Source organism: Balaenoptera borealis (genome assembly GCF_965194805.1).
Source record: "Balaenoptera borealis genome assembly, chromosome: 1".
NCBI lineage: Eukaryota > Metazoa > Chordata > Mammalia > Artiodactyla > Balaenopteridae > Balaenoptera > Balaenoptera borealis.
Window position 1 is genome coordinate 151,296,318 of NC_138860.1, and position 26,314 is coordinate 151,322,631.

Here is a 26,314-nt window from a genome sequence, read left to right on the forward strand (position 1 = left end):
AGGACAATCTGGAGTTGTCTCTGTCTCCACAGCTCGTGAGACTTAATTTCATCTCCGCTCCGGGTTTTCTCAGGCGGCCCCAGCGGCAGGCTCCAGTCCGGCGGCAAAACCTCCGGCGCCAGGATTTGGGGGCCGCCGCGGCCTGCGCCCAGGGGGCGGGGCCAGGCGGGGCCGGGCGGGGCGGGGATGGGCGGGGCCAGGCGGGGCGGGGCGGGAGAGAGGAGGGAAGTTGTCGAAGTTAGGGGAGACGCCCGCCTGCCTGCCCGGGCCTCGCCTCCGGCTGCTCCCTCCGCCTCTTCCCCGCCCCGAGCCCCCGTCAGCCCGTCCTTCCTTCCCCTCCCGTGCATGATGGAAACACCATGGCTGCGGCGGCCCAGCTCTCTCTGACACAGGTAACGCCACCCGCCAGTCCGCCTGGCTCGGACGGCCGGTGTCCCCGGCCCCCTCCCCCACCGTCCTATGGTTCACCGACCTGGGCAGTTTCTCTCCGCCCCTGGCGGGGCGGCCGATACTGAGAGCGAGCGCGCGCGCGTGTGAGTGTGTGTGTGTGTGTGTGTGTGTGTGTGTGTGTGTGTGTGTGTGTGTGTGTGTGTGTGTGTGTGTGTGTGTGTGTGTGTGTGAGAGAGAGAGAGAGTGTGAGTGTAACTGGGTGAGGACGCCATCCCGAGACGGCAACTCAACCGCGGCAGCCGCGACCCCGCCCCGGCCGGTCGGCGCCGCAGCCCCGCCCCACGCGGCGCCCCCTCCTCCCGACCCCGCCGTGCCCCCCGTTCTGCTTGGTGTGTGCCCGCTCCTCTCACTCCAGTTCGCCTTCACCCACCCAGGAAGTTTCCTCCTTCCAGGCCAGAAGCACCCCAGGTGAGCTCCTGTTGAGCTCTCGCGGATCAGCCTCATCCTCGGGTCAGCCCTTGCCCCACACGAGGCTCGCCCTCGGGACAGGCAGAGTCACCTTCCTGAGCCAGGCGCTCAGGGTCGCCTCCAAGCCAGTCTTTCCTCTCTAAACCGGCCTTTTCCCAGCGGAGTCCGACGAAAACCCTTCTCCAGCAGTTTTCTCCAGTCAGTCTCTCTATCACATAAGTCTCATTCTACCAGAGCGCGTACTTACCTTGCTAGCCCTTCCTGGATTCAGCCTCTTCCCCTCCTGATCAGGTTTCCTGCTGGGTCAGATCCCCCGATTCAGTCTTTTCCTCCTCAGTTCTGCTACCACTCCTACCCGGTGGGCTCTATCGCTGTCCAAGCGGAAAACAGGGAAACATCCTTGAACAGGTGTGATGGTCCCACCAGCCTTGGTGCTGGGAAGGACGTAAGAGGTCACGTGTACTGGGGGAATCTTCACCAAAACCTGTTCTCAGGGTCTTTTCTCTTGCCATTCTGCTTCCTTCAGAGTCAGTCCTCGTGCTTCCCAGAAGACCGCTCAGCATCACTCTGGGAGCCTTGTTCCTCCCTCTCTGTAAAGAAAGCCAATTGTAATCTTCCCGTGATGTCCTGAATGGTGAGGGGGATGTGCACCTGTCAGTCCCTTCCCGCTTTTGACCACCACCCCAGCCTCACCTTCTCAGCCTGTTCTCTGCAGAGCTGGTGGCCATGGACTTCTCCGTTGGGGCCCACCCCAGCCTTCCTGCCTGCCCTGTAGTATCTCCCCGCCACCTTGTAGTCTCCTTGGCCTGGATTCGTCAGGGCATCTAAGGCAGAACACTGGGATAGGTTATACATTGGGGCGGGAGAGTTTCCTGTGTTGGGATCAAGAGACTTTGGGGGTCTTTTGCCTAGCATTCAAGGATAGAGATACTGAGTGAAAAATGTTCTCCCCAGGAACCAGGAATCACGTTAATAACTTGTGCCTCAGTTAGCATAACTAGCTTCGGCTTGCAGGAATTTTCAGCTTCATAAGTGAAGTCTGTTTCTTTCCCAGTTTATTTGGTGTTGCTTATCTTATTTTGACAAGCAGATATTGGGGAAGAATACTTGGAAAATGGTGATTTAATCTTGGTAGCGAATCTCTTTGGAAGGGTCCTCCTGAAAACTCAGATTCGGGGAATGACAATATTGACTTTTGGGTGTTCACTTTTTAAGTCTAGTTAGTGATATGCATTAAGCAAGATCCTGTTGGCAGGCTGTTGCTTTCTGGCTCTTTTGGCCAATTCCAGCGGGAATTCTCCCCTCTTGAAAATTTTGTTCCCCTGAGGACTTCTGTAGATTTGCTTCTTAATTGTGTGCATACTTTATTCTCTCCTTGGGTAAGACCATGTTTTCAGTTTCTATTTACTATCATCTCTGGATATTCTCTTCAGGCTCTGTCAATTTTATAGACAGTTAAGTAATTTAAATATGTTCTTGTGGTTATATATTTAAATATTAACATCTACACAAAGTTAATACTGAATCAGGAGTATTATCCTTCATTATTTCACATATAAGAGAACAAACACTGATGGTTCATTTATATTGAATAGCTAAATAAGTCAGTTTAGAATATTTTGATTTTAAGACATTAAGAGGCAATAAGGTATATTGTAAAGGCACAGGAAAAAGAAACTTCCCAAATGTTAGTATATGCCTAATGTGCCTCCTTGTTATTTAAAAACTTCGCTGATTTGTGTTTTTTAATTTAATTTTTTAACTGTTTGAGGCAAATAAACTGAGATAACAGTGCACCCTGGTTTCACATTCATTATTGATTTGTTTATGCCACCATCTCCCGCCTGCCCCAGCACACATTTAGACATAGCTATACTCAAGTGAGATCCTCCAGAGCAGGGACATCTTTCAATTCATCTGTTTCCCTCAGTGCCCATCTGGAAGAAAGTGATTAATAACTGTTTGTCTTATGAATGGCTGAAAGTTCTAAAGGGCTGTATGACAGTTACAAAGATTAAACTGATGCTGAAGTTAGTTTCTGCCTCTGATGATGAGATGATAATAGTTTTGGAGTAGGTTCATTCATTCAACCAATATTTGTTAAGTACCTTTTATGTGCTATGCACTGTACTGGGATTGTCTTGTGTATAATTTTTTGCCTTTATCAACTAAGCAAAACTAACAGTTGGGGGAAAAACACCTGAAAAATATTTTAATTTACTCTTTCCTTCCTCTTTCTCCTGCCTGCCAACCAACCCTCCAACTCCCCAACCACCAAAATAAATTATGTAAATTATCATGGTCTAGCTTCTAGACAGGATAGACTATTAGAATAATGAAATGTTAGTTTCATTCCTAGCTCTGCCAGGAGCTAACTGTATGGCATTAAGTCTCCAGGCCTCAGTTTTCTTAGCTTTAATATTCATTCAACAAATATGTACTGACCATTTATTAGGTACTAGGAATTATTCTAGGTACTGAGGATATACTAATGAACAAAATAGATGGTAATTCTTGGAGCTTGGAGACAAAAAACACATGGAGCTTACATTCTAGTTGGAGAGTTTGAATTAGCTGATCTAAGGACCTTTCCAAAGAACATTCTTTTTTATAGATCATATTCTATGATTTGGAGATCTAGTGGTGACTTTCCTACGGTACTTTAGTGCTATATAGTCTTAGTGGTTTTTTTTTTAATAAATTTATTTACTTATTTATTTATGGCTGCATTGGGTCTTGGCTGCTGCATGCAGGCTTCCTCTAGTTGCAGCGAGCGGGGGCTACTCTTAGTTTCAGTGCACGGGCTTCTCATTGTGGTGGCTTCTCTTGTTGCGGAGTATGGACTCTAGGTGCGTGGGCTTCAGTAGTTGTGGCTCGTGGGCTCTAGAGCGCAGGCTCAGTAGTTGTGGCGCACGGGCTTAGTTGCTTTGCAGCATGTGGGATCTTCCCGGCCCAGGGGTCGAAACTGTGTCCCCTGCATTGGCAGGTGGATTCTTAACCACTGCGCCAGGACCAGGGAAGTCCAGCCTTAGTGTTTTTTAATTTTAATTTTCTTCGCTAGGTATTCTATTCTTGTCAATAAGAAGTAAAACTTGAGTGAGAAAGATCTTGTGATTTTTGCTTATGGTGGTAGATTACAAAAAAATATTAATGCTTCCTCTTTTTAAACTTTGCTGATTGGCCATTTCTTCCTTAAGGCTGTATCTCTAATAATAATGATAATAATACTATTAGCTTCCCTTTGGGTGTTACTGTATGCCAAGAATTTTACTTCACTTAACCTAACACTCCATTTTACAAATGAGGGAAATAATTTACGTAAATTAGTAAGTGATAGATCTAAGATTTGAACCAAAGTCTGTAGGACTTCAAAATCTGTCCACTGTACTTCTCTGTGTACTACATGCTCGGCATATCCATTGCTCCCTTGTATTTTTTATTCTTTTTTTCAGTATATGCCTTGTTTTCCTAATTAGGTACTAAACTTCTTGAGTATGGAAGCATTATCTTTTGCCTCTGAATCTCCAGTACCTTTCATGGTTTCTTGACAGTACAATTGTGGGTGCGCAAGTACTGCTCTTGGTGATGAGGAAGGTTTTGTTTTATTGAAAGATGGCATAATATGAGTATTTTAAATAATCATCCATCAGTTCAGCTTTATGCTGAAGTTTTCTTGTTTTAATTTAGCAAGGATTCTTTTTTTTAATAATAAAAAAGCCTTTAGAATGGGACTTAATTAAAACAATCTTAATATTTGATCAAAAACAATACATGCTATAAGGATACTTTTTTTTTAATGCTGTTTTTAAATTGCAAGAGTGATAAAACTGCATTACAGAAAATTTGGAAATTGGAGGGAAAAAAATCTCCCATAATTTCAGTTTTTGGTGTTTATTTTCAATTAAAGTAGACAGTATGTGTTACTATGGGTATCACCTTTGCGGTCTGGTTTAACAGTTATGATGGTAAATACAGGGCAGAGTGTGAAAATTGCAACATGTTCTCAGAAGCAGAAAAGGAGTATTTATTCAACATGACAAACCATTTGAGTTCCTACTATGGGAAAGGCACGATAATGATATTTTTCTTTTTTGCCTGCAATTACAGTCCAGTATATTCAGGAAATCTTTGTTTCCTTGAGCAGTATTTAACAGTTTTCAAAAATGGCTTGGAATGTTCAGCATTTGGGAGGAGCTGTCACAGTTAAAATTAATTAGGAACAGTTGGTTTGTCCAATAGAGTGTATTCTTTTGTTTTCACTCTATTTGCAGACAGAACAATGATAACAGACTAACATGTAGTAGAAAAAGATTGAGCATCTTTATTTAGTAACGAATCATAGTTCTAATCTCCTCTCTCACTAATAGTCTAATTTAAGGTCTCAATCTAAGGTGTTTTACTTGCTCTTCAAGGAATTTTAAACACAGTTATATGCTTCTTTGTTTTGTGAATTTTGGACTTAATAAAATTGGAACTCTGGAAACCAAAATCAGGAAAATGGCTTAAGCGAGAGAAGGGGTGGGGGGGAAGATCCACTGATAGAGGTCTGGGTAATTTGGAGAATTGGTAGAAATAAATGAAAAATTAATCTAGGCAGAGTTCGTTAGGCAAACCCATATACTAAAAGTTCATTTTAAAGTAGTGGAAGTCTCATCAACAAGAGAAAATATTATATCTTCATTAAAAATTATGTTTATTAGGAGCTTTTGTTAATCTGAGGGATGTTGTAATTTGAATGCTGTATTACAGTACAGTGGAAACATTTTATTTAGACAAATAATCTAATCCACTTAAGCATCATAGAAAAAAGACTGGAAGAAAAAACACCAAGATTTTATGATAGCATGGTTATAATTTTTACTTACCTTCTTTTCAACAGTGAGCATGTATTTCTTCTGTAATCAGCCAACTTAGCATTTCTATTTGACAACTTTTTTGAAAATTCACCCTTTTAAATTGAAATCAATAACTATATGTAATATTGATATCAACTATACTTCAATTAAAAAAATAAATAGCTATATGTTAAGTAAAAATTTGTGTTCTAAGATGGCATCTATCTTCACATTTCATCTTAAACATTCCCGTGTTTGGGTTTAGAGAAATTGGCCAGAAGAATGATAAAAATTATTATCACAATTGGTTTGGAGAATTCAGTCAGAGGACTAATTTATAATTTTGTGTGCTGCTTTATAATTTACGAAGCATTTTATGCTCTCTCATTTGATCTTCACAATAATCAGTAAGCTAGACTATTATTATCATTATTTCAAATTAGAGAATACTGAGGCTCAGAATTTTGACTTAGGTTTATGCTGGCTCTTTTCCTTACCGACTGTAAAACTTCTGTTAAAAAAAAATACGCACACACCAGTGAAAGTCTCCATCCTGCTCTTGGCCTTCAATCCCATTCCAAGAGGCAGTCATTCTTGATGTTTCTTGTGTGTATTTCCAGCAATAGTCTATGATGTAGTTGCAAAAAAAAAATATATATATATATACACACACACACATATATGCACACACACACATATATATAAGATATGCTATATATATAGTGTGAGTGTAAGTATATTTCTTTTGAATAAGCTGCATATTTTGTGGCTTATTATTATTTAGTGTAATTGATCTAGGAGATTGTCCTGTACAAGCACATGCAGATTTCCCTCATTATTTCCAATACTTGAGAATATTCCTTTATATGAATATACTGTAATTTATTTAACTAGCCACCTAATGATGGACTTTTTTATTGTTTCTGATCTTTTGTTGTTACCAACAGTGCTGCAGTGAATATTCTTTTATACATCTTTGTGCACATGTGTATGTGCATTAATTTTTAGTAGGTATAATTTGGGGCCAAAGGATATTTTTAATTTGGATAGATACTGCCAGTTTACATTCAGAAAGGTTATACCATCAACAGTGTTTGTACCTTTTCCCCATCAACGTGGTATATTATCAAGTTTTGGTCATTGTTAACCTGGTATATAATAATGATGTTTGTTGAAAGTTGGCCTCATGCACTGTGCTTCCCTATCACATAAGTGTGAGCTTTTTAATGTTTTGTACAAAAGTAAGATAGAAGTGAGGTATAAGAAACTTTGTGATATAAATAATGCTTTAATGAATTGCAAGTGCAATTAAAAAATAATGGTTGGTACTACAAAGCTACAGTAATCAAAGCAGTATGGTACTGGCACAAAAACAGACACATAGATCAATGGAACAGAATAGAGAGCCCAGAAATAAACCCATGCACTTATGGTCAGTTAACCTATGACAAAGGAGGCAAGAATATACAATGGAGAAAAGACAGTCTCTTCAGTAAGTGGTGCTGGGAAAACTGGACATCTACATGTAAAAGAATGAAATTAGAACATTCTCTAATACCGTATACAAAAATAAACTCAAATGGATTAAAGACCTAAATGTAAGACGTAAAACCATAAAACTCCTAGAAGAAAACATAGGCAGGACACTCTTTGACATAAATTGTAGCAACATTTTTTTGGATCTGTTTCCTAAAGCAAAGGAAATAAAAGCAAAAATAAACAAATGGACCTAATTAAATGTAAAGCTTTTGCACAGCAAAGGAAACCATCAACAAAACAAAAAGACAGCCTACTGAATGGGAGAAAATATTTGCAAATGATATGACTGATAAGGGGTTTATATCCAACATATATAGATAGCTCATAACTCAACATCAAAAAAAACCCAACCTGAGTAAACAATGGACAGAACTGAATAGGCATTTTTGCAAAGAGGACATGCAGATGGCCAACAGGCACATGAAAAGATGCTCAACATTGCTAATCATAAGGGACAATGCAAATCAAAACCATAATGAGATATCACACACCTGTCAGAATGACTATCATCAAAAAGAACACAAATAACAAATGTTGGTGAGGATGTGGAGAAAAGGGAACCTCCATACACTGTTGGATGTAAATTGATGTAGCCACTGTGAAAAACAGTATGGAGGATTCTCAAAAAATTAAAAATAGAACTATCATGTAACCCAGCAATTCCATTCCTGGGTAAATATCCAAAAAAACACAAAAACACTAATTTGAAAAGATACATGCACCCCAATGTTCATAGCAACATTATTTACAATTGTCAAGACATGGAAGCAACCTGTGTCCATCAACAGGTGACTGGATAAAGAAGATGTGGTATGTATATATATGCAATGGAAATATTACTCAGCCATAAAAAAGAATGAAATTTTGCCATTTGTAGCAACGTGGATGGACTTGGAGGGCATTACGCTAAGTGAAATAAATCAGACAGAGAAAGACAAATACTGTATGATAGCACTTATACGTGGAATCTAAAAACTACAACAAGCTAGTGAATATAACAAAAAGAAGCAGAGTCACAGATACAAAGAAGAAACTAGTGGTTCAGTGAGGAGAGGGAAGGGGGAGGGGCAATATAGTGGTAGGGGATTAAGAGGTACAAAATATTATGTATAAAATAAGCTACGAGGATATATTGTACAACATGGGGAATATAGCCAGTATTTCATAATAACTATAAATGGAGTGTAACCTTTAAAAATTGTGAATCACTATATTGTACAATTGTAACTGATATTGTACATCAAGAACACTTCAATTTAAAAAAAAGAAAAAATAATAAAGGTTGGAGGTCTTTTAAAAACTTGTTTTTATGCAGTACAACTATGCAAAGTAAGCCTCACTTCCTCTTTAGATTGGGAATTTTGTAATGGGGATTTAACAGTACCAGGAGTTTCCCATCTGAAATAATCAAGCTGCTTATTTCTTGTTATGTCTTCAGTAAAAATTTGGCCAAGAACATACTTTTGGGGGGAAAACTTCTATATTACAATACTTTTTTTTTTTAAGATCATGGCTTCTCAACCTTGGCACTGTTGACATTTTGGGCCAGATAATTCTTTCGTGTGGGGGGCTGTCCTGTGCATTGTGGGATGTTTTGCAGCGTCCTTATCCACAAGATGCTAGTAGCACTCTTCCCAGCTGGGGCCATCAAAATATTTCCATACATTGCCAAAAATTTCCTGGGGCACAAAATTGCCCCAAGTTGAGAATCACTGATTTAAATATACTTTTTAAAGTTAGTGATCCACTAAGGCATTTGGGAATTACAGAAATATGTGCTTTCTTGGGATAGGGACAGAGGGAATAGTTTATCTTCATATTTTAATTTCTAAACCTGCCATGAGCCATGAATGACTAATTGTGCATGGATATTGAGCTTAAAAAAATGATAAGACAACTGAAAATTGTGAACTTAATTTTATGTGTGATTTCTCTGCCTTTCTTAGTGTGGTCTTACTTTAGTTGTGGAACAATTCTATCTAGTGGGCTAAATATTAATGCAAAGATCCTGGAAGGAAAACATTCTTATGCCACTATTGAGAAGGAAGAGGACTGATGTTATGTAAACTAATAAGCAGTAGGTACTTTTAGGTGATTTACATATATTATTTCACTTAATATTCACAGCCTTTCTATGAGTAGGGATTAATCTTCTGCATTGCTTACTCAGGGTTGTGTTGTAAGTGGTAGATTTGAGATTTGAACCTGGGCACATCTGTTCTAAAGCACATTTGCTATGCTGCTTCCTGTAAACAGCCATTGACAATATTTCAGACAAATTTAGGGATAAAAATGAACATTCACATGATATTACATTCCTCTATTGTTATGTAAAAGGAGCAAATTACTCAGTGGGATCTGTGTGTGAGTGTGTGTGTGTGTGTGTGTGAGAGAGAGAGAGAGAGACAGAGAAGAGGTCAGTTTGAGGATAATAATAATTAATGCATATTGAGAACTTATGATTTGTCAGGCACTGTTTTCAATAATCCTTACAACCTGTTAACCAGATCATCCTTATTATTCTTGTTTTATAAAAAGAGAAAACTTAGGCACACAGGTGAAGTAACTTGTTCAAGGTCAAGCTACTGTTAAGTGGTAGAGCCAGGGTTATAACCTAGGTAGTGTAAACAGCTTATATAAATTGAACGAGTCTGTATTTCTGAGGGCAAAATAGCTCTGACAGAACTAATTAACGGTGCCATTCCTTGGTTATAACTGAATATATGTTCTAGGCTGCAACATCTTACGTGAAAATCAACTTTTCATTGCATAGACCGCATCTCTAGAAAGTGATTGTTGTACCAAGTTATAGTGGAGGGTTTTTGTAGACATGATAGAAGGTAGTTTTACATTTTGCTACCTCTAGGAATTTATTGCTTATGAAAACCTAAGCTTATTTAGGTTAGTGTACGTCACGCCAGTATTTACGTTTAAGCTAATAGTCTCTTGGACATGGAAGTTTGGACTTGGAGTTCCTTCAGTATCGTATTACTAAAGATCATACCGTGTATCAGAGAAAATTTTCCCTAAAAAACAAACTATTTTACTAAGTAAAATAGAACTGCTAGGTCTGGGGATTTCTGGTGCTCCAGATATGAAAAATTGTTGAGAGCTAGGGTGAAAAAATGGGAGTCTCGGGCTTTGCAGTCAGAATGTCTTGAGGTAAACAAGACTTATTTTCCTTTAACCTAACTAAAAAATTAATTATCTTTTGAACTATATCTGCATTTAGAAATATGAGCCATATCAAGTACTTTTATTTTATTTATTTTTTTAATACTTTAAAAATATATTTTAATTTATTTTTGGTTGCTTTGGGTCTTCGTTGCTGCGCGTGGGCTTTCTCTAGTTGCAGTGAGCGGGGGCTACTCTTTGTTGTGATGCACAGGCTTCTCATTGTGGTGGCTTTTCTTGTTGCGGAGCACGGGCTCTGGGCATGCGGGCTTCAGTAGTTGCAGCATGCGGGCTCAGTAATTTTGGCTCGCAGGCTCTAGAGCGCAGGCCCAGTAGTTGTGGTGCACAGGCTTAGTTGCTCTGTGGCATGTGGGATCTTCCTGGACCAGGGCTTGAACCCGTATCCCCTGCATTGGCAGGCGGATTCTCCGCCGCTGCACCACCAGGGAAGTCCTCAAGTACTTTTTTTTTTTTTTTTTTAATAAATTTGTTTATTTTTGGCTGTGTTGGGTCCTGTAGTTGCAGTGAGGGGGGGCTACTCTTCATTGCGGTGCACGGACTTCTCATTGTGGTGGCTTCTCTTGTTGCAAAGCACGGGTTCTAGGTGCCCAGGCTTCAGTAGTGGTGGCATGAGGGCTCTAGAGCGCAGGCTCAGTAGTTGTGACACACGGGCTTAGTTGCTCTGCGGCATATGGGATCTTACTGGACCAAGGCTCGAACCCGTGTCCCCTGCATTGGCAGGCGGATTCTTAACCACTGTGCCACCAGGGAAGCCCCAGTCCTCAAGTACTTTTAATAAAAGTGCTAGAGGTACTGAATTTATAAAATGTTTAAAAATTGTTTATTTGTAAAGAGATGTTCTTTGAGCTTCCTGCCCTATTACTTCATTCTTTTTATTTCTTCTTTGGCTGTGTTGGGTCTTCGTTGCTGAGCGTGGGCTTTCTCTAGTTGCGGCGAGTGGGAGCTTCTCTTCGTTGCGGTGTGCCAGCTTCTCATTGCGGTGGCTTCTCTTGTGGCGGAGCATGGGCTCTAGGTGCGCAGGCTTAAGTAGTTGCAGCACACGGGCTCAGTCATTGAGTCATGGGGGCCCTGGAGTGCGTGGGCTTCAGTAGTGGTGCGTGGGCTCAGTAGTTGTGGCGTGTGAGCTTTAGGGCGCTCAGGCTTCAGTAGTTGTGGTGCGCGGGCTCAGTAGTTGTAGCTCATGGGCTTTAGAGCACAGGCTTAGTGTTGTGGCTCATGGGCTTAGTTGCTCTGTGGCATGTGGGATCTTCCCGGACCAGGGATTGAGCCCCTGTCCCCTGCATTGGCAGGCAGATTCTTAACCACTGTGCTACCAGGGAAGTCCTATTTCTTTAAAATTAAAAAAAAATTACTTTTTAAACAGCCATATTGATGTATGATTCACATATTATACAATTTATCCATTTAAAATGTACAATTCAGTGGTTTTTAGTCTGTTTATAGTCATGTGCAACCATCACCACGGTCAATTTTAGAGCATTTGTATCACGTGAAAAAGCAATCTCTTACCCTTTAGGTATCATCCCTTCTCCTCCATGCTTCCCCCAGCCCTAAGCAACCACTAATCTACTTTCTGTCTCAATAGATTTTCCTATTCTGGACTTTGTATGAATGTAATCATATAATACGTGGACTCTTGTTGCTGGATTCTTTCATTTAACATAATGTTTTTGAAGTTTATCCAAGTGTAATAAGTATCAGTACTTCATTACTTTTTATGGCCGAATAATACTCAGTTTTATTGTTAAACCACATTTTGTTTATCTGTTGATGGACATTTAGGTTGTTTCCACCTTTTGACTATTATAAATAATCCTGCTATAAACATTCATGTATAAGTTTTTGTGTGGATACGTGTTTTCATTTCTGCTGGATATATCAGGTCATATAGTAACTCTATGTTTAATTGCTTGAGGAACTGCCAGACTATTTCCAAAGCAGCTGTACCATTTTATATTCCCACCAGCAGTGTGTGAGGATGTGGATTTCTCCACATCCTCTCAAATAATTGTTACTATCTGATTTTTCAATTCTAGCCATCCTAGTGGGTGTGAAATAGTATCTCATTGTCGTTTTGATTTGCATTTCCCTGATGACGAATGATGTCCAGCACCTTTTCATATGTTTGTCAGCCATTTGTGTATCTCCTCTGGAAAAATGTCCATTCTCATCCTTTGCCCATTGTTTGTCTTTTTATTATTGAGTTGTGAGAGTTCTTTATATATTCTAGATAAAAGTTCCTAATGAGATAGGTGACATGCAAATATTTTCTCCCATTCTGTGGATTGTTTTTTTACTCTCTTGATAATGTCCTTTGATGTACAAAACTTCAAAATTTTATGAGCCCAAGTTATTTTTTTTCTTTTGTTACTTGTGCTTTTTGTGTGATATTTAAGAATCCCTTGGCAAATCTCAAGTCGTGAAGATTTATCCCTGTGTTTTCTTCTAAGAGTTTATAATTTTAGCTTTTACACTTAGGTCTTTGATCTGTTTTAACTTAATTTTTATATATGATGTAAGGTAATGCATTCTTTTGCATGGATATACGATTGTCACAGCACCATTTGTTGAAAAGATTATTCTTTCCACATTGAATGATCTTGTAAAAATCATTTGACCATAGATGCATGAGTTTATTTCTGGACTCTTAATTCTATTCTGTTGATCTGTATGTCTCTCCATGTGCAGTATAGCACTGTCTTGATTACAGTTGCTTTATAGTAAGTTTTGAAATTGGAAAGTGCTAGTCCTTTAACTTTGTTTTTCTTTTTCATGATTGTTTGGCTATTCCATGTTTCTTGCAATTCCTTATGAATTTTAGAATCAGCTTGCCAGTTTCTACAAAGAAGTCATTTGGAATTCTCATAGAGATTGCACTGACTTTGTGATTAGTGGGAGTAATGCTGTCTTAACAATGTTAAGTCTTCTGATCCATGAACATGGGATTTTTTTCCATTTATATATATAATTTTGTTCAACAATGTCTCGTAGTTTTTAGAGTATGAGTTTTGTACTTCTTTGTTAAATTTATTCTTAAATATTTTGTTCTTTTTGACTTATTTGAATGGAATTGATTTCTTAATTGCATTTTTACATTGTATATTGCAAGTATATAAAAATACAAATAATTTTTGTATATTGTCTTTGTATTTTGCAACTTTCCTGAACTCATTTGTTAGTTCTAATAGTTTTTTAGTAGATTCCTTGGGAATTTTTATATATTAGAGCATGTCATCTGTGAATAGAGATAGTTTTACCTCCTCTTTTCCAATCTGGGTGCCTTTTATTTCTTGTTCTTGTCTAATTTCCCTGGCTAGAACCTCCAGTACAGTGTTGCATAGAAGTGTTGAGAGTGAACATTCTTGTCTTGTTCCTGACCTTTGGGAGAAAGCATGCATATGTGTGTGTGTGTATATATATATATATGTTCAGTATATATATATATATATTCAGTGTGTATATATATATATATATATATATATATATATATTCAGTACTTTGAAGGTGCCTAGTTCAGCCATTGATTGTTTAGGAAATCTAGTATTATTTGAAAGGGGTTTAATTCACATTTTGGTTATGTAGCTCAGGGTTTCTTGAGAGTGGTCCTGTACTATCAGTGTCACCTGAGAACTTCTTAGAAATGTAAATTTTTAGACCTCAGCCCAGTCCTATTCTGAATCAGAATCAGAAGTGCAAGGGATGGGGAATTACTTAGCTTTTTGCATGGTAAATGTAGTTCATATTTTAAAAAACTAATAATGCTACTAATGAGTAATACATATAGGGTTTTAAATATATGAAGCATGTAATATTCACAAAGACTGCTTATAGTAGGTATTCCCTCCCTTCTTCCCTTCCTTCCATGGAAACAACCCAGAGAGGTTGTCAGTTTCCTATGTTTTGGGGCAGTGGTTAAAAGAGTGAGCTCTGGCATTGTTCTGCATGGCTTGGAATTCTGGTTCTACCGTTTGCTAGCTGTGTGAATTTGGGCAAGTCATTTAATCTCTTTGTGTTTAAGATTCTTCATATGTAAGGTGTAAGAGTGTCCATAGAATTGTGAAAGTTAGATGAGATAATACAAGTAAAGTGCTGAGAATAGTGCCTGGTCCATAGTAAGTCCTTAATAAATATAAATATTTGCAGTTACAGTTATTATTGGTTAAGAGCACCCGGCCATGGTCCATTTCTCATAACTTTCTGCTATATGTTTCTTGCTGTACCTGAAATTCATTCCTTTCCTTTGCTTCATTCATTTGACAAATACTCAGTACCTACTATCTGCAAAGCACTGGTGTCCGTATTATGACATTACTTGGTGAGCAAGACAAGTCACTGGCCCCATGGGTTAATGTTTCTAGTCAGGGGTCTCCCAACAGAAACAAATAGATAATAAATGTGTCAGATAGTGATAAGAGCTAGGAAGAACAATAGAACAGGATTAGGGAAGAGAGTGCCATAAGGTGGCGCTTTAGATAGGGTGGTCAGAAAGGCCTCTCTGAGGACGTTATATTTGATCAGAGATCTGAATGAAATAAGAAGTGAGACATATGAATGAATATCTGTGGGGATGTTCCAGGTAGAGGGAACAGCAAGTACAAGAGTCTTGAGATAGGAGTGCTCTTTGCAGCTGCTTGACTGGTTCCTTTATGATTTAGTTTAGGTGTCACTTGTAAGTGACTTCCTCAGCTTTTTCTTAGTTTGTTATGAAATAATTCAGACATGACTTTTCTTTGTATGTCTCCCTTAGGTGTCACTGATGCCATAGCAACTGTGTTTGCTCCCTCTTGATGTACTTATTACAATGAATTGTTACTGTCTTTTTTTCCCACTGGACTGAGTTCTCAATGTCAGGGATGATAGTTTCTTATTGATACTTATTTTATTATTCCCAGTATTTAGGCATATAGATGTACAATAGATGTCTGAATGAATGAGTAATGAATGAACAGCCAAGTTTCTTACCTTCTTATTTCCTCAGTATATTTCTCTCTGTACTTGTTTCTGCTTGGTAATAATGATAGTAAGTACAATTTATTTGAATACTTTTTTGTTTGTCTAGAAGTCAGCTTTTAGTGCATCAAATACATTTTTGTATTTAGCCATTGTGTTATAATTTCTCTTTTTTTTTTCTCTATCTTAAGACTAAGGTCCGGGAGGGCAAAGAAGTTGTTCTGTTTGTTCATCTCTGTATCAGAAGCGCCTAGTGTAGTAACATATCAGCAATTGTTTGAATGCGGGATATGTTAGTACATTGAGTCTTCTACTGAATCCCATAGACTATATAGCATAAACCATATTTGTATAATATTCCAATAGACCCTGAACTAGGAGCTTTAAGCAAAATAAATCATATTAGATATTCTTAACCCTCCTAACTGCTTTCCCTCAGCAACACCAATGTTCATATAAGTGCTCCAACTAGAGTTACATTTTCTCAACTAGAAATTGAGATATATGGTCCAATAATTATACAGAATACTTGAAATTCAGACTGGATGAGTATTTTTTTTAATACATCTTTATTGGAGTATAATTGCTTTACAATGTTTTGTTACTTTCTGCTGTACAACAAAGTGAATCAGCTGTATGCATACATATATCCCCATATTCCCTCACTCTTGAGCCTCCCTCTCACCCCTCTAGGAGGTCACAAAGCACCAAGCTGATCTCCCTGTGCTGTGCAGCAGCTTCCCACTAGCCATCTGTTTTACGTTTGGTAGTGTATATAGGTCAGTGCTCCTCTCTCACTACGTCCCAGCCTCCCCTTCCCCTGCTGTGTCCTCAAGTCCGTTCTCAACGTCTGCATCTTTATTCCTGCCTTACCACTAGGTTCATCAGTACCATTTTTCTAGATTCCATATATATGTGTTAGCATACGGTATTTGTTTTTCTCTTTCTGACTTCCTTCACTCTGTATGACAGGCTCTAGGTCCATCCACCTCACTACAAATAACTCAATTTCGTTCCTTTTTATGGCTGAGTAATATTCCATTGTATATATGTGCCACATCTTCTTTATCCATTCATCTGTCGATGGACATTTAGGTTGTTGCTATGTCCTGGCTATTGTAAATTGTGCTGCAGTGAACATTGTGGTACATGTCTCTTTTTAAATTATGGTTTTCTCAGGGTACATGCCCAGTAGTGGGATTGCTGGGTCATATGGTAGTTCTATTTTTAGTTTTTTTAAAGAATCTCCATACTGTTCTCCATAGTGGCTGTATCAATTTACATTCCCACCAACAGTGCAAGACGATGTCCTTTTCTCCACACCCTCTCCAGCATTTATTGTTTGTAGATTTTTTGATGATGGCCATTCTGACCATGTATGATACCTCAGTGTGGTTTTGATTTGCATTTCTCTAATGATTAGTGATGTTGAGCATCTTTTCACGTGTTGGTTGGCCATATGTATGTCTTCTTTGGAGAAATGTCTATTTAGGTCTTCTGCCCATTTTTGGATTGGGTTGTTTGTTTTTTTGATGTTGAGCTGCATGAGCTGCTTGTATATTTTGGAGATTAATCCTTTGTCAGTTGCTTTGTTTGCAAATATTTTCTCCCATTCTGAGGGTTGTCTTTTTGTCTTGTTTATGGTTTCCTTTGCTGTGCAAAAGCTTTTACGTTTCATTAGGTCCCATTTGTTTATTTTTGTTTTTATTTCCATTTCTCTAGGAGGTGGGTCAAAAAGGATCTTGCTGTGATTTATGTCATAGAGTGTTCTGCCTGTTTTCCTCTAAGAGTTTTATAGTGTCTGGCCTTACATTTAGGTCTTTAACAGACTGGACGAGTATTATCTCCATACGCATGTGCCAAAATTATCCCTTCTTCCAATTCCACTGTAGAAATTCTTGTTCCTACTATCTTTCAGATAGACGTTAAGCAATTGCAGATTCTGGTCGAAGTAATTCTCTACAGAGACTGCATGAATGATTAGTAGACAACCTCCAGAGCAATATTTAAAAGAGGAGTTTGCTAAGTAAGCCAAATAACAGATTGGTGGAATGTGTATAGTTGAAGGTAACACACTGCTAGTATTTTACTAAACTATGGATTGAAATGCTACAGATCTTTCCACATTATGTTATAGGTAAGCTGACAGTACTTTTCAGTCAAAGGTTCAATTTAGCTGAAAAAAAATGCTTTGTGTTTCCTGGCTTTTCAGTTTATTTCCAGGAAAAGACAATGAAACGTTTGCAAAGATGGTTCATCATATGAAAGTTGGTCAATACACCACTTTAATAGAATGAAGGAAAAAAATCGTGATTATCTCGATGCAGAAAATGCATTGACAAAATTCAGCACCCTTTCATGATTAAAGTATTCAATAAACTAGAAATAGAAGGGAACTTCCTCAACATGATAAAGTTCATGTATGAAAAACCCACAGCTAGCGTCATACTGAACGGTGAAAGATTAAAAGCTTTTCCCCTACGATCAGGAGCAAGATGAGGAGGCGTGCTTTTTCCACTTCTTTTCAACATAGTAGTGGAAGTTCTAGCCAGAGCAGTTAGGCAAGAAAAATAAACAAAAGGCATTCAAATTAGAAAGGGAGAAGTAAAATTATTTGTTTGTCAATAACATGATTTAAAAAAAAATTATTGTGGTAAATAACATGAGATCTACCCCCTTAACAAAATTTTAAGTGTATAGTACAGTGTTGTTAACTATAACCACAGTGTTGTATAGCATATCTCTGGAACATGGGTTCTTTGATAACCCAATATCAGTTCTTTTGGATAAACACCAAGAAGTGGGATTGATGGATCATATGGCAGTTCTATTTTTAATTTTTTGAGGAGCCTCCATACTGTTATGTTTTTTTATATGTAGAAAATCCTAAAGATTCCACAAACACACTTTTAGATCTGACAAACAAATTTAGCAAAGTTGCAGAATACAAAATCAACACACAGCCATATTTTTATACACTAGAAGTAAACAATTCAGAAAGGAAATTAAGAAAACAATTCTATTTATAGTACCATCAAAAAGAATAAAATACTTAAGAATAAATTTAACAAAGGAGGGAGAAAGGCTTGTACAATGAAAACTGCAAAACATTGCTTTGACTTAATGTTTAATTAAGAGGGAAAATGGTGGGTAAATGTGTGCAATTGTGATACTATAGGGAAAATGGTGGATAAATGTATGCATTTGTGGGTTAATAATAAAAAATTATTCTTTTAAATTATCTTTATTTTGATATTAAGTTGTGTTAAATAGAAGGTGGCCCTTACAACTGACAGTGTTTTAGAATTGGAAAATATGGTAATACCTGTTATGGAGGTTCAGATGATACAATGCATATGAAGGATGCTAGTAAGATGATGGTAAAGGTAATAACATTGATAATAAAGGCAACAAACCTAAGAATTAAGAGCAAAAGTCCTGCAATCAGACTTCTTGGATTTGAATGCTGGTGCCAACTCTTAAATAGGTATGGGAATTTGAGTCAGCTACTCAACTTATTGATGTCTCATTTTCCTCATCTGTAAAATGGATATAATAGTATGTGCCTTGTCAGGATAAATGGACTCAGCGGGTAAAGTGGTTAAGACTAGTACCTGGTGTATAGGAAATGCTCAAAAAGGTTCAATATATGTTATTTACTATGAAGCTGTAAAATGACGACGTTTGTGTATATATGATTTAAAAATGTAGTGTATTTAAGTTCATACTTTATAATTTAACTTGCCTTTTTAATTTTATTTATTTATTTATTTTTTTTAAAGGATATTTATTTTACTTTTTTTTTAAAAGGAATTCCTTTATTTTTATTTTTTATTTATTTATTTATTTATTTTTGGCTGTGTTGGGTCTTCGTTTCTGTGCTAGGGCCTTCTCCAGTTGTGGCAAGCGGGGGTCACTCTTCATCGCGGTGCGTGGGCCTCTCATTATCGTGGCCTCTCTTGTTGCGGAGCACAGGCTCAGTAGTTGTGGCTCACGGGCCTAGTTGCTCCGCGGCATGTGGGATCTTCTCAGACCAGGGCTCGAACCCATGTCCCCTGCATTGGCAGGCAGATTCTCAACCACTGCGCCACCAGGGAAGCCCATAACTTGCCTTTTTTAAAAGCAACATTTCATTACTGATTCTTTTGGGTCTCTTGGAACTCCATTAACTGAAAATTTTCTTGTCTCATTTGTGCAAAGCTTATATTTTTTTCCCTATCTAATCTACTCTTCATTTGTCTGTATTAAATTTCAGCATGCTTCTTTACCTTCAACTAGCACAAGTCAACTTAACTAATCAAATCTATTAGTTCTGGCCTATTAATCATCCTGCTCAATTGGGTGTCAACAGTAATCTCTGAGGGTTTGCCCTCGTATTTTGTAAGTTACTACATTGATGAAAATTCTTTTTACCAAATTCTTTTCTGTTTTGAAAAGGAGTAATGGAACAACTAATAAACATGGGAAAAAAATGTTTTCTCAATTCATTTTAAGAAATTATTTAGGAAATGGTATTTACTTCAAATTATACTTGAGATAAAAAAGGTTGTGTGGATATATTTTTGAAAATGTTAGGTCTATAACATGAAAAGAATTGAAATAGCAAACATTACTGTTGGTTTATATTCTTTGGTTGGGTCTATATGGCTCCAAGTACCAGTCAAGAAGTATAAAACTCACTTTATCAGCCAGTTTTATTCATTCTTACGTCAGAACTTTTTCGTGCAAGTAATAGGAAATGGCAGTTCTAACTGTCTTAAGTGGAAATGAAGTATGTTAGTTTATGGAATCGATAGGTCCAAGAGTAGAGCTGGCTTCAGATGTGTTAGCATCACAGTGACACCACTACTCAATTTTTCCTTCATATCTTGTCTCCAATCTCAGGTAGGCTTTCCCATTATAGCAGTAAAATGAGCACTAAAACTTCAGGTTTGTATACTTTATAACTCCAAATCTGTTGGAAAAGAGAGCCTCTTTTCTGGTAGCTCCCACAAAAGAACTGTGGTTTTCTCTGATTGGACTAAAGTCACATTTCTACTTGGGATAGTTGTTATGGAAAGTGGGTTGAAGAGAAGGTTTGGCAGAAAAATTTGAGGTTACGCGTTGTTATGGGTTGAATTTTGTCCCCCCTCCCCCAATTTATATGTTGAAGTCCTAACCTCCCAGTACCTCAGAATGTGGCCTTATTTGGAAATAGAGTTATTATAGATGTAATTAGTTAAGATGAGGTCATACAGGAGCAGGGTGGGCTGCTAATCCAAAATCACTGGTGTCCACATCAAAAGGAGAAATTTGGACACAGACACACAGGGAGAATGTCATGTGGAGATTGGAGTTAAGCTGTCACATGCCAAGGAACTACCAGAAATAGGAGAGAAGACTGGAGCAGATCCTTCCCTAGTACCTTCAGAGGGAGCTTGGCCCTGCTAGCATCTTGTTTTTGGACTTCTGGCCTCCAGACTGTGAGACAATAAATTTCTGTTCTCCAAAGCCACTCCGTTTGTGGTACCTTTTTATGGTAGCCCTAGCAAACTAATACAGTGATCACGAATTTATAGTTAAACCAGTGTGTCCTGTTGAGTGACTTTTTTAGTGGCAGCCTTAAAGAAGGAGGATAGTTGGGTTCATCCAGGTTTGGAGTTTTGCTATCCTGGTGTGTTCTAAAAGAGGAACAAGGGAATTTAGGTTAATGACAAGAGGGTTATTGATGTGATACACCGTAAAATATAAACTGAATGATGAGGAAAGTAAAGCCAAAGAGACGGTCTGCTCTGATGGATCACAGTCGAAGTAAAAGGGTTCATGGATAAGAGGCCTTGTAAAGGTCAAAGGATGATAACTTGAAAGAGAAGGTTATGGTTGGAGAACAAGATGCTTGAAATAGTGGTTTGGGATATAGAGCAGTTTTGGATAACGGTAAAAGGGCCAGAAGTGATGTTACTATGAGAGTAACAGGATGACTGGGCCATAATATATCCATGTTGGTGGTACATTGTATAACTGTTTTGGAGAGACCACTGGTGTTAAGGACGTCAAGGAAGTAAGTAGCCAGGTTGTTGGATGGGTTGTCCAAGTCCATGGTGAAGTCATCCAGTTTGATGGAGGTTTAGGGTGCAGAGGAAGACAATGAGCCATGTGCCAAAGCCTTAGATGAGTGAAGTAGAGAGACCAGGAGGTTAAAATATAACAGTGATAAGGAAAGGGAGACAGTAATTTTGCTGAAAAGAGAAGAGCCTCAAAAGAGTAGAGCTTTATTTTTTCTTTGTTTTTAAAACAAAGATAATGTGGACAAGCTGCACAGGTGAGCAAAGAGGGTTTTAATCCCATTTCTAGAACCTGAGATAGGCAGGAGGTTAAAACTGGACAGCAGCCATTTGAGAGGGCTTCAAGGGAGGTGAGAGATTGTTTCATTTAGAGCAGGGGGTTGGAGGTAACATTCTGAGGAAAGACTGTCAGGCTTTCTCTTCAGGAGAGGACCAGCTGTTATTTCACGTAGGGAGGTGGAGGGAACATTCTCAGAAGAGGTTGAGGAAAAAGGGACTTGCTTACTTCCTTCTGTGCTAGACTGGTAAAGCCCTTGAGAGCAAGGAATGTATAATTCATCACTGTGCCTGTCTCAATCTTTGGCAAGTAATAGGTTGTCAATAAATGTTGAATCAATTAATTTATATTCCCAGCAATATTTGAGAATTTACTGTAAGAAGGAATTTCACTAATGATCATTTATTCAACTCATATTTTTTGAGGGCTGTAGGTATTGCAGATTTGATGGTGAGCAAGATAGATGTGATTTTCTGCTCTCATGGAACAAATATTATAGTGAGGGCAACAACAACAAGAAAGCAAACAGACAAAATGAAAACAAGTTGTAACAGGTCTCTGAAAGAAACAAGCAAGGCTGAAGTAGAAAATTTAAAAAACAGCCTACTTTATGATGATCCAAAAAAGTCTCTGAGTGGGTAACTCAGCTTAAATGCTGAGTCCTAAAGAAAATGAAGACACCACCTGTGCTTTTCAGGAACAGAGAATGACATGTGAAAAGACTGAATTGGGACAGAGCTCTTTTAGAAGAACTGAAATATCAGAGTGAAGTTAGTGGCCTTAAGTGAGTCTGGAGAGGCGAGCAGAGGCTGGATCGTGCAGGGACTCAAAGCCACATCAAGGAGTTTGGATTTAATTTTTTGTCAAATGAGAAGCCATTGAGGGGTTTAAACAGAAGAATGTTATATTCTTATTTATATTTACATATACTCTGCAATCTGTGTGGAGAGAATAGAGAGAAAAGAATAAAAGCAGAGAGGATGGATTAAAGGTTCTAATAGTCAAGATGAGATATGAACTATGATACGGAGAGAGGTGGATGAGTTCAACATATGTTTTGGAATTAGAGTTGATAGCATTTGCATATGATAGATTGAAAATTGAGAATGAGGGATATGCTGACTCTTAGGTATTTGGCTTGTGCACCTACCTAGTTGGTGGTGGGAGAGGAATAGATTTTTGGAGGAAAAAAAAATACAGGTTCTGTTAGATGTTTGGGAGACATCCAAGTGGAGATGTAAAGTAGATGGTATGTAAGTTGAGAGTTCAGAGAAGAGGTCAGAACTAAAGGTATCAATTGATATTCATCAACATAAGTGTAGTATTTGAACCATGGGAATTGATGTGATCATCTGGTTGTCCAGATGTGTAGAAAAAGGACATGAGAGATGAAGTTGTGAATGTCCTTTGTAAAAAGTAGGGACTTCCCCAGTGGTCCAGGGGGTAAGACTCCAAGCTCCCAATGCAGGGGGCCTGGGTTCGATCCCTGGTTGGGGAACCAGATCCGTATGCATGCTGCAACTAAGAGTTCGCATGCCGCAACTAGGATCCCACCTGCTGCAACTAAGACCCAGCGCAGCCAAAAATAAATAAATTAAAAATAAATGTTAAAAAATGGTAAAGTGCTGTAAAATGCAGGAAGTGGTTATTTTGTTTCACTTGTTCCTTATTTGAATTTTTATAAATCCACATATTAGTTATTCATGCTTAAAAATAATGCTTCTCCCAGTGATTTCTGTTTATTTTGGGCTGGCTAGAATGACTTATGTAGGACTCACTGTCTTCTGATGAGAGACCAAAACTAGTCTTTGTATTCATTCTTTGACACTTTGCCACCCAGATTTTTGGTCAGGTTGAATTGGATTTAACAAAAGCTAGTCCATTGTTGCTTTGAGTTGCTGGTATGGTCTCTTTACACCCATTGTTTTTCAGTAGTATACAGATGTACTGTCTTTTGAAATTCTTCTGTCTACTTAAAGTCCCTTTAATCTTTCAATTCTGATAATCTCCAAAGCAAATGTATTCTTGTATTCAGAGTTTGAAAGCTTTCTTTAGAATACTGTTCTTAGAGTGTTCCTAGGTCTTTGCCTGCTAACTATGTTATCAATTTATAAGGGTTTGTTATGGAACAAGCATGAGGTGTTAGCATGTTTGCAGAATGGAGCATTGCAACTTTTACTAGAATATAAGCTGTTTAGAGGGCAGGAGCCCTGTGTGATTTTTGTAACCCCAGATATCTGAGCCTATTGTTCTATACTTAGAAGGCATCCAGTACATGTTTATTAAATTATTAAATGAGTTATGAATAACAGAGCTTAGGGTTTATACTGTTCATTCTTTAAGGGAACTGCTCAGATGGCTGCTTGTGTTTTGTTGGGCTCCTCCCCACCGGCTCTCACAGTGAGGACTGCTCAGATGACTTGCTTTTCTCTACCCTCTATACCCAGCTCCTTTTTAAAGTTTCTTTATTACTGACTTGCTCTTGACTCTCCAGACAGCTTCTGATTGCTATTTCCTTTGTCAGTTTGGATTGCTGTCGATCACTGTTGCTCCTCTTTATTTTTTCATTCTTGTCTTCTTCCGTTTACTGTTTGTTGTATTGTGAAATACACAAGTCTTTTTTAGACATCACAGTCCTGTCGGAAGGTTTTAGTCTCCTTCCCTGCAAGCTGGTCACATGATGTGTGTAAAAGCACAGGCTCGTCTGGTTGTATTCAGTTGGTACTTTGGTGGTAGGAGTTGCTGTTCCATTATTGGCAGGGTGGTTGGGGTGGTTGTGGAGGAACTGAAAGGATGTAGGGGCTAGTTCCCCTTCCGGTTCCTCAGATCTCTTGAAAATGGAGTATTAGAAGGCTGAGTTCTAAATAGCTGAAGTTTTGTGTGTTAATATGTCAAATACACTTGCATGGCAAATTACCCAGAAAATCGTGTGCTTTATAACGCTTATTTGTTTTTTATGTTCACTAGTACTGAGTTGTTAATCATTTCTTAAATTTTTAGAGAGAATAAAACTAAAAAGATTTTGAGTGGTTTATTTGAAAGAATAAAATCTATTCCTTTGTCTCCTTTTCACTACCTGGACTTCTGTATCTCTTTGCCTTTATACACAGTATTCTTTTTGTCTGGATTACCACCTTCTCGCTACTTCATCATGGTCTTTGACACCGCCTTTTCGTGGGAAGTTGCAAAAAGTAGTACAGAGAGGTCCCATATACCCTTCATCCAGTTGTCCCTAATCGTTGTAACACCTAGTATTCTTATAGTACAAGAGCAAAATCAGGAAATTGACATTGGCACAATTCACACACTTTATTCAAATGTCAACAAATTTATAGATACTTATTTGTGTGTATATGTGTTGTTCTGTGCATATGCAGTGTTTTCATGTGTGGATTCATGTAGCTATAACCATAATTAAGATAAAGAACTGTTCCATCCCAAAGATCCTTCATGCTACTCCTTTATATTCATACTCACTCCCCTCTTTATTTATTTATTCTTTGGTTATTCTCTGTATCACAGGACCTTGTGATTAACTGAGAAAAAGATTGGCATTTTGTTTTAGAGAATGTCTGTCTATTTTTACCTTTTCCACATTGTACTATAACCATTTACAATAAGCCTGATACTATGTAAAGTTTCAGTTCATTTTGTGCACTATAGAGTCATAGACTCTCAAAGTCATATAATCCAGCACCTCCTCCCACCACATAACCCCTGCTAACATGAAACTAAAAGTTTCATGTGAAGCAACTCTTGATACTTGTTTATTAACTTGTGAATTTCCCTAATAACCAGGACCTCTTCTTTTTCCCCCCCACCACTACCTGGTATACTTTGGTGTTAGATTACCTATGTGTTAACTTTTGCTAGATTATGCTGCACTAAGAAACAACCCAAAATATGAGTAGCTTATAATAACAAAGGTTTGTTTATTGCTCACATTATAGGTTCCCTAGTAATCAGCTATGGTTCTACTCCACGATTCTTTTTCATTTCAGGATCCAGGCCGAAGGAGCACCCCCTATTTGTGACTTACTGTTCTCTTGGCAGAGAGAAAAGAGCAAGAGCTGGTGGAAACACACAATAGCTCTTAAAGCTTCTACTTGGAACTGGAACGTTCTCATATTTCATTGGCCAAAGTAAGTCACATGGCCAAGCCAACAGTAGGGTATCCACAGAGAGGCACTACAAGTCACACGGCAACAGGCAGGACTGTTAATACTCTTGTAAGAGGAGAATAAATGATTGAGGATTATAATACAACCTACCAGACCTTAGGATGGTATAACTTTTTTTCTTAGTAAAAAAAATTTTTTTCTGCCCTGCGGCAGGCATGTAGGATCTTAGTTCCCCAACCAGGGATTGAACCCTCACCTTGCATTGGAAGCACAAGAGTCTTAACTACTGGACCGCCAGGGAAGTCTCCTTAGTAGAATTTGTTATACTTGATTTTTTCTTAATAAAAATAGCAGCCCCACCCTTTTCTTTTCTTTTTTGTTTTTTTTTTTTTTTTTTGGTTTTCACTGCATTGGTTAGGATCACAGTGGCTTAAACAAGAGAGAATTTCTCTCTCTCAAGTAACTGTCCAAGTAAGATAAGTGGTATAGGGCTGA

General features: G+C 38.3%; 1 protein-coding gene across 3 annotated transcripts in view; it reads left to right on the plus strand.

Moving 5' to 3' along the window:
• The first annotated feature begins 200 nt into the window (after positions 1-200).
• EPS15 (epidermal growth factor receptor pathway substrate 15) overlaps positions 201-26,314 on the plus strand; it is a 165,746-nt gene continuing 139,632 nt past the window's right edge. The window contains exon 1 of one of the 3 annotated variants that reach the window (XM_082370521.1): positions 201-392. In XM_082370521.1, the coding sequence (XP_082226647.1) occupies positions 360-392 (33 nt within the window). In that variant the 5' untranslated portion in view covers positions 201-359. The remainder of the gene's footprint in view (positions 393-26,314) is intronic. The other 2 variants (XM_082370519.1, XM_082370520.1) reach the window with 2 other exon arrangements.